At 38.5% G+C, this 9,681-nt stretch overlaps 1 protein-coding gene across 1 annotated transcript; it reads left to right on the top strand.

Moving 5' to 3' along the window:
• Positions 1-2,251: 2,251 nt before the first annotated feature.
• On the top strand, positions 2,252-6,243 carry LOC101723812 (olfactory receptor 2V2). The gene has a single exon (XM_087181880.1). It carries the CDS (start codon positions 2,694-2,696, stop codon positions 3,639-3,641), a length of 948 nt encoding a protein of 315 aa, XP_087038006.1. The 5' UTR covers positions 2,252-2,693; the 3' UTR covers positions 3,642-6,243.
• Positions 6,244-9,681: the final 3,438 nt, after the last annotated feature.

The following is a 9,681-nucleotide window of genomic DNA, read 5'->3' as shown; positions in this document are numbered from 1 at the left end:
GGATCATTCGCCCTGGGAGAAATCAGCTTCCATGCTGTGAGGAGAGCAGCCTTCCACTGCCACATGAGTGATCTTGAAGGGGAGTCTCTTCCTGTCATGCTTCTGGAGGACTGGCCATGGACAACAGCTGGACAGTAACCCCATGGGAGGCCTTAAATTAGAGGTTTCAGCTAAACTGCCCTGGGATTCCTGACCCACAGAAACTGAGATAATAAGTATTATTGTATTTTAAGCTGCTAACTTTTGGAACAATAACTTACATAGCAACATGTAACTGATTCAAACTTATGGGAAAAATACTACACTGTTGTGCTACTTGCAGAAGCACAGAAATGCTTGACACTACAGCCTTGGAGAGATGAAGAAGGGAGGGAAACTGGATGGGTGAGGAAAATAGAACAAGAGGCCTGTGAAAAACTTGGAGGTATGAGTCAAAACCTTTCCACTCTTCTTTTTTTTTTTTTTTTTTTACAATTTTCATTATTGTATTTTATTTTTATTAGTATATGTTTGTGATATACAGTAATTACATTCATCTTTGAGAAATGGTACCTACATATATTGCATCCAAATCTTTTTTACTTTTACCTCCTCTTCCCCCCTCTCATCTCCTGCCATCCCCAGATCGCTTTCCAGTCTCCACAAATTCTACATACCTATTTCATTTCATCTGTCTTGTATTTTTCCTCTTTAAATTATTTCTATTTTGAGTTTCTCTTAAGAAAAACCATGTGATATTTAACCTTCTGTGTCTGATTTATTCTACTTAGCATTATGGTCTCAATGTGCATCCATTTTCCTACAAATGAATCAAATTTCCCTCCTTATGGCAGAGTAGTACTCTTGAAATGCCTGTGAGAGGGATGACAAGATTCAGCCAGGTGACTTATAAGGCCAATGATAAAAGAGTTGTTTTCAGAGTATGGTGATGTTTTCCACCCAGTTGTTTATAAATATTTATTCTTGTATTTGGCTTGAGTTCTGATATTTTGACTATGATCAAGGGAGCTTGGCACTTTAAATATGTAGATTTATATCTGATTTGGCTTTGCCCATGTAAAATTACATTTTATCTTTGACTTCTTTCCATAAAAAGGTGTTTAGAACAAATTCTTGGCCAAACATTAAGAGAAATTTCTCTTCATTGACAAGCCTCAAATAAATCAATTAGAACTTTGATAAGACAATGAGTAAATGATTTACGAAAACAAGTGGAAGATAGGCATTGTGATGCACATCTATAATCATAGTAATTAGAAAGACTTAGGCAGGAGGATCACTGGAGCTAATGAATTCAGTGCCAGCTTGGACAATACTGTGCAGTGAGACCCTGTCCTCTAAAAGGGTAGAAAATATCAGTTAGAAGGATTTTAAAAGGATGCTTTTTAATTTATACTAAACATAGCATACTTACACTGGTTTGTAAGCCATATTTACTGTGGTCATGATTGTGAGATTAAAAAGATAAATGAGTCATTTATAGAAAAAGGGATGCATCTTGAGACCACACTGTTAAATGAAATAATTCAGACACACAAGCTTAAATGTTGCATGGTTTCTCTTATGTGAGAAACCCAAATAACAAATAAGGAGCAAAATAAAAGATAGATGATAATAGGAAATAGGGAGATACATCTTTCTCAAATGGGAAGGGGACCATGAGATAGAAGGAGTAGGGAAGGAATTAGGCTGTGTTATGTCCACGTACCAACTGCACACAAGGAGTATAAACATTATGTACTACAAACAAGTGTGAATACAAATGAATAAATAAAATAAAATAAAAAATAAAGTCTCAGTATAACTGAGTACTTCATTGTTTTAGAAGGCTGAAGTCCCAAGTCATTGTTTCTTTCCGTCAGCTCTGTGAATGTGGGGCACTAAAAGAACATTTCCTTTATCCACATTATAACAGAGAGGCTACCATGATAAACTCTCAGAATCTAAATACATACAGACTAACAAGTAACTCATGAATCATTCCTTTTCTTTTTGGAACATATATAAATTAACTCTTGGGAATAAAATCATTCAAACACTGTTACAGATAATTTACCAAATCTGTATGATCCCAGGTAAAAGACAGTATTGCTGAGTATGGTGTCATATACTTGTATTTCCAGCATTCAGGAGGCTGAGGCAGGAAAATGGAAAGTCCAAGCCCAGCCTGGACAATTTAGTGACTTTGTGAGGCCCTGTTTCAAAAATAACAAGTAAAAAAAAATAAATAAAGCTAGGAATGTAGCTCAGTGTAAAGGCCCTGGATTCAATCCCATTTTATATATATATTAAAGCCAAGACTTTGACTGCTGAATGGGATTGTTGAAAGTTCATGTAACACATAAAAAACACTCCATTTATTCACTTCTTGGTAATGATACAAACCAATACAGATATATGGTACAATTCTATTAGCTAAGAGGGCTCCTATAACTATGTCATGAAAACATTGAGGTGGGTCCTCATCTATGTCCCAATGCTTACACTGTTGAGGTTTGATGAGTAGCTGAATTAAAATGTAGAACACAGAGTGCAATATTTTTTAAATGTCAAAAAAGGGGTTAGGCATATTGCTAAATGGTAGTGCTTGCTTAGCATGACAAGTGCTTTGGGTTTGATTCTGACAACGTCAAAAAAGTCACTCAATTCAATATATTTTTATCCCTATTCTTTAGGTGACTAAGAACTGAGCCATGGAGATATGGTTAAACCAATCATCAGCAGATGAATTTATCCTTGTGGGCATTTTTTCCCACAGCCTAACTGATCTTGTTCTTTTCTCTGTGGTCATGATAATCTTCACAGTGGCCCTATGTGGGAACATTCTCCTCATCTTCCTCATCTACATTGATCCACAACTTCATACTCCCATGTACTTCTTCCTCAGTCAGCTCTCCCTCATGGACCTAATGTTGCTCTGTACCAATGTTCCAAAGATGGCATTCAACTTCCTATCTGGAATGAAGTCCATCTCCTTTGTAGGTTGTGGTATACAAATTGGCCTTTTTGTCTGTCTTGTGGGGTCTGAGGGGCTCTTGCTTGGACTTATGGCTTATGACCGTTACGTAGCCATTAGCCATCCACTTCACTATCCCATCCTAATGAATCAGAAGGTCTGCCTCTGGATTGTTGTGAGCTCCTGGGCTTTTGGGATACTAGATGGCTTGATTCAGATGGTGGTAGTAATGAACTTCCCTTATTGTGACTTGAGGGAGGTGAACCACTTTTTCTGTGAGATGCTATCCTTGTTGAAACTGGCCTGTGTAGATACATCCATTTTTGAGACAGTGATATTTGTTTGCTGTGTTTTCATGCTACTCTTTCCCTTCTCCATCATTGTGGCCTCTTATGGTCGAATTCTGGGGACTGTGCTTCGTATGCACTCTGCTCAGGCCCAAAAGAAGGCTCTGACCACATGCTCTTCTCACCTGACAGCTGTCTGCTTCTTCTACGGTGCAGCCATGTTCATCTACCTGAGACCAAGATACTACCGGGTCCCTAGCCAGGACAAAGTGGTCTCTATCTTCTACACAGTTCTTACTCCTATGCTCAATCCTCTCATTTATAGCTTGAGGAACAGGGAGGTGTTGGGTGCACTGAGGAAGGGGCTGAACCACTGCAGGATCAGCAACAAGCACTAAACACCAGGGCAATTGGGGCCTGGTCTCAAATTCCTGGGTTCAAGTAATCTTCCTGCTTCAGCCTCCAGAATAACTGAGATAAGCTACATCCCCTGGGCAGTAAGAGGGGAGCATAAGCATTGGGTAATTCACTCTTTTTAGGACTGAGGTTTATCAATAGTAAGAATCATGACACCTGCGGGCTGGGGAAATTCTTTAAAACCCTAAACCAATCTCTCTCTCTCTCTCTCTCTCTCTCTCTCTCTCAAAAACAAGCTTTTTTCTTCAATCTGCCTCAGACTATCTTGTAAAATACATTAAAGAAGAATGGAGGAATTTTTAAACTTAAGTACTGTGCAGAAATAAGAGACTGGGATTATTAACACTTATTATGTAAAATCAGAATTACTTTCGTTAATAGATGGGTCTCTGAGCAGAACTTGCTGATTCTTCTTACTAATGTAGACCATTTATTCAGAGTGTATCATGTTCAGGCACTGTATAAAGCTATGTGCTTTATTTATTTTTACAGATATTACTTACCTTTTATTTATATCATGTCTCACGCTAATATAGACTCTCACTAGTGTCTTGATGAAAAGATTCCAGATAGAATAAAATCAGCCTACATAATTCTCTTTGATGAGTTCCTATTCTTATGCCATGAATCTGGAAACTTTATAAAGACTACTTTAAGCCAGGCATAGTGATGCATACCTGCAATCCTAGCACACTGAGGCTGAGGTAGAAGGACTGCAAATTTAAACCCAGTCTGGGCAGCTTAGCAAGACCCTAGCTCAAAATAAAAATCAAAAAATGGCTGGAATGTACCTAGGTGCAGAGGCCTTGGGTTCAATTCTTAGTAGAGGGGGAAAAAGACTACTTTCAAGAATAGAAATGAAAAGTCCTTTAGATTCATAAGGAACAGGATAAAGGCTTATTTATTTGTATATTCAGTGTCTGGCACACTGGAAATACACATGAGAGCTGTGTATACATACAATACTCTAGGAAAGTTTGCCATTCTGTATCACTTGGGTTTTAGTTTGTTGGTTAGTTTATGTTTTTTCTTTTCTCCAGATCTGGCCTAGCTATGTTGTCCAGGCTGGCCTCAAACTCCTGGGTTCAAGTGATCTTCCTGCCTCAGGGTCGAGAATAGCTGAGATAAGGTGTATCTTCTCAGGTATTAAGACTGGAACATAAAACTAGGCATGGTAGTACATGCCTCTAGTCCCAACACTCTGGGAAGCTGAGACAGGAGGATTAAAAGTTCTAGCCCAGTCTTGGCAACTTACTGACTTAATGAGATCCTGCCTCAAAATTTAAAAGTCAAAAATGTCTGAGGATATAGTTCAGTGTGAAAGCTCCAGGTTAATCTCTAGTACCAAAAGAAAAAAAAAAGACTGAAATATAGAACAGAATTTAATCTTTTATTTGAAAAGTTATCTTCAAATATTTGTTTTCAAACCATTTATATGGTTTGTATGTAACCCATTAAGCTTAGAAACAGTCTTTCATGCACAATTCCAATAAGATTACCTTTTCTTAGATAAAAAATTATCTCCATTGAAAGCCTAGAGAAAAGGAGGAGCAGAGTTGGGTCCTGGGAATTAGGCTAAGCCACAGGAAGGTGTTCACTTGGTTTCAGGATTTGAGATTTACCATGGAGGGTTGTTGAGCTGTAGCTAAGTGGAAGTGTGCAAGCTTAACATGCATGGGGTCCTAGGTTCAACCTCCAGCACTGCAAGAAAGAAAGAAAGAAAGAAAGAGAGAGAGAGAGTCTTACAATAGGTGATGACTTTAGATAGTTAACTTAGTTTAATTTGCACAACAGACACTCTGTAGTGAATACCATTACTAACTTACTCACTACTGGGACTGAGGAAATCAAGACTTGAGTGTAAGCACCCAACAAACAAATGCTTACTTTCCTTTGCCTTAATTAGTCCAAAGATAGCACATCCATGTTTGATTTTATTTGGGGTTTTTTGGCATGGACTTTGTGTCTTTAACTCATTTCTTGAACAAAGGCCAGGGTTTATTGTTTTGGCAATACTAGGGATCAAACCTAGGACCTGGTGCATGCCAGAAAAGTGCTCTACCACTGAATTGCACCCCCAGCCCAAAGCCAAGGTTTCAATTGGCAAATACCTGTGAAGCACCTGCTACTGCTCAGAAATGTAGTGCATTCTTGAGCACAAAAGAGATCTCCCTATGTCCAGGCCCATAATTTAGTTGCCTAACCAATGATCCTTATGAAATAAGATTTGTGTTAATTTCATAGCTAGTGTTAATATATAGAATTAAAACCTTAGGAATTTGCTAAAGTAAGGAAAGAAGAGAGAAATATAATATGTATCAATGCATAGGAAAATAGAAGAAATAAGAATCTTGCCAAGATGTACAGAAGTTTGTAATACTTGTTTCAGTTTTGTATATGCTTGAAATTTTCTATAATAAGCAGTTTAAATTCTGACAGGCCGTGCTAGCTTCGGTAGCACATGTACTAAATTCTGACAGGCCACTATTATTTGCCAACTACTTTATTATATATTTTTCTAGCTCAGCTCACTGGGGGATTTTTGTACATACATGTGATAAATCTCTATTGTAATCATGTCAACCCAGGTCAAATTATAATGAATATTTTTTAAATTGCTTTATACCTGCAGTTGCAAAGACTGTATATGTATTTGTGTAATTTAATAAAGCTAAAGTGAAATCGTCATAAGAATAAGGATTGTATCTGTTAAAGTCACATAGTATCCCGTAACCTGGCCTTCCAGGAAAAATATCTGCTGTAGTGGAGTTCAGAGAATCAGATTAACCTTTCCCACTCAGAAAAACAAATAGCCACAGGAGGGCAGCAGAGAGCCAAGCGCACAACCTGTCCAGACAGTAAGGTTTGGGTAAGATCTGGTTTGGTGAAGGGAGGGGAAGGGGAAAGGAAAAGAGGGAAAGGAAAAACTATAAGAAAAGAAAAAAAAATGGAAATGAAATCTATGTAAATAGGGAAGGGTGGATGGGACGAAGGGCGCACATGTAATGGGGAAAAAAATAAGAACCAAGATATATCATGTACAGGTACAAACACCGAATGATAAATGTAAATGAATTGTTGTAGGGAACAGGGGAAGGGGACGTCACCAGAACCTCTGCAGTAAGTCCTAGTCTCCTGCGAGCCACGGCAGCACACGGCGAATTACAGGAAAGGTAGACAAATGAGACTGAGAAGAAGCTGAGTTTTGGTTCTGATCAGTGCTGCTCTGGGCGGCAAAGACAAGAAGCCCTAGCTTGCAGCACCTTTTATTTAGTACATCCGAAGAAACAAATGTAACAAATGAATAATGTAGATGTCAGTATCACATTGGGATGAACAAGGTGTAACAAAAGACTGGGTGGGGGCGGCGGAAATCTAAGAACAATGAGGAACTCTGCAGATGAAGATTTAGTTCCTCCCAGGAACTACACAGATGAAGATTTGGTTCCTCCCAGGGCGTCTCCCGCAGGTGTGGTCTTGTCCTGGAGCATTATAGCATCATGGGATCATTGAGATCTCCCTTGTGACCTGAGGCCAAAATGGAATTATGTCTTGGAGTGTTATAGCTGGCCTGTAGGCAGGAGAACTAGGCCTACTCAAATGATTTTTCCCTAGAATTATGTAGCATTGCTCCTAACAAATTGTATACCTAAAACGTACCAATAAAAGAACTAAAAAAAAAAAAAAAAGATCTGGTTTGGGTTTAAGGGTAATATTACACACAGAAATAGAGTTTTTGTTAAATATATATTTTATCTAATATGAGAGATCAAAAGTATAAAAATTTAAAGACCAAAATAAAAAGACATGTTAACAAACTGAGAGGCAGACACTGGCAAGACAGAAAAAGAATCGGGAGGGAGAAGAGGGGTGTGGGGTAGGGGCAATAAAAATAAGCATGATGTTGGGCCGGGGATTTAGCTCAGTGGTTTCGCTGCCTGCTGCGCAAGCTCAAGGATCCGAGTTCGATCTCCGACACCAAAACCAAAAAAAACCCAAAAATAAACATGATGTGATATGTATCTGTATCAGTCCTCCAAGCTGAACATAATTGTTATGCATCACAAACATATACCAATAAGCATTTCTTTAAAATAAAACGTATTTATGGAAATCCATACGTCTGCAACTGGGCGGGGGGGGGGGTGCGGGATGATGAGGGGATGAAAACAATCAAAGTGTGTTATATTGAATATACGAATCTGCCAAAATGAAACCCGTTAATCTGTATAATCAATATGCACTAATTAAAAAAATAGATGTGAAACAAAAAGAAAGGAAGTTTGCGTTTGATTTTTAAACCTGATATTAAAATATGACACTTATCTCTGAAATATGCAGGGGCAATTTTCATAGAGATTAGAGCTTGACCTTGAAAAATAGATGCTGTATTAGGTGGAAAAGTGAGGAGGGCAGCCTAAACTAGTCTACCTTTCTTATCCGCTACCCTTGGCAAGTTCCAGAATATCTCTGTGGCCAATGTCCTTATCTGTAGAGCTGGGTTACTAGGAGTTCCAGGGATGAGTGTGTAGCTCAGTGTTGGTGCATTCACCAGGTATGCATGGGCACTGTAAGGAACAGCAGTAGTAGTACCCACTTTAGAGGGTTGACATGAGAATAAAAGCAAAGCCTACGAATGTAAGCATAGGTCCAGCACACAGAAACTCTATGTTGTAGTTGTATTTTGTTTTGTTTTGTTTGCTTGTTTGTTTGTTTTGATGCTGAGGACTGAGCTCAGGGCTCTGTGCATACTAAGTATGTGCTCTGTCACTGACTATGTCCCCAGTCCTATCTATTTTTATAGATACATATGCTCCTTAACTTATGGTGGGCTTATGTCTAATAACCCATTGTAAACTGAAAATATACTAATTAAAATGTATTTACAGCTAGGTTGTTGGAGCACACCTATAATTCTAGTCCTATGGAAGGCTGAGGCAGGAGGATGACAAGTTTGAGACAATATTGGGCAACTTAAGGACTTAGCAAGATCCTGTCTCAACATAAAAAAATAAAAAAGAACTGGGGATGTAACTCAGTGAGAAGGCCCTGTATTCAATCCCCATTACCACATAAGAAAGAAAATATGTTTAATATACTTAACCTATAGAACACAATAGTCTAGCCCACTTTAAACATGCTAACTTACATTTGCCTCCAGTTGAGCAAAATTATCTAACCTACAGCCTAATTTATTATTTATTTATTTTTGGTACCAGGGATCAAACTTGGGTCCTTGCGCTTGCAAAGCAGGCGGCAGAACCACTGAGCTAAATCCCCAGCCCCTAAAGCCTAATTTATAATAAAATGTTTCAGATCTCATGTAAAAATGCTGGCAATAGTACAAACAACTGTGCACCCACATGATCACATGGCTGACCCAGAGCTGTGGCTACCAGTATCTTGAAAGGTTCATACAATGCACTAGTAGCCTGGGAAAGGGTCAAAATTCAAGTTTTAAGTACTATTTCTAAAGAATGGATGTCACTTTTATACCATTGTAAACTTAATTTTAAACATAGTGAGGACCAGGGATTTAGCTCAGTGGTTCCGCCACCTGCCTCACAAGCGCAAGTTCCCAAATTCGATCCCTGGTATCAGAGAAAAGAAAAAAACAGTAAGTGAAACCTTCATAAATCTGGAACTGTCTGTCATTATCAAAGGTACAATAGTTGTATTTGTATATCTGTGAAAGTGGCACTTTGGGAGGTAGTGGTAAACAAACGTAGGCAGATAGAATGAATCACAATTGTGGGGACCAAGCACTTTGGAAAGTTGAAGCAGAAGGGTTGCAAGTTAGAGCCCAGCCTAGCCAACTTACCAACTTAGTGATACTTTGTTTCAAAATCAAAAAGGACAAGTTTAAATAGTGTGTGGTGTCTCTTATTTGAGAACCCTAATACATGAATAAAGTGCAAAATAAGCAATAAATAGTAGGAAACAGCAAGATGGACCTTTATATGGTATATGGGAAGGGAACTGAAAGATGGAGGGAGAGAAGGGAGGGGAGAGAAAGGAGAT

Source organism: Heterocephalus glaber, unplaced genomic scaffold, assembly GCF_053883595.1.
Source record: "Heterocephalus glaber isolate CG9 unplaced genomic scaffold, H.glaber_assembly_v1.0 deba00001472, whole genome shotgun sequence".
NCBI lineage: Eukaryota > Metazoa > Chordata > Mammalia > Rodentia > Bathyergidae > Heterocephalus > Heterocephalus glaber.
The sequence above is the reverse complement of the archived record's forward strand: the minus strand, read 5'-3'. Positions and strand labels throughout refer to the sequence as shown.

Coding starts and splice junctions, on each gene's coding strand:
- LOC101723812 (XM_087181880.1), top strand. CDS start 2,694: ATGGAGATATGGTTAAACCAATCATCAGCAGATGAATTTATCCTTGTG.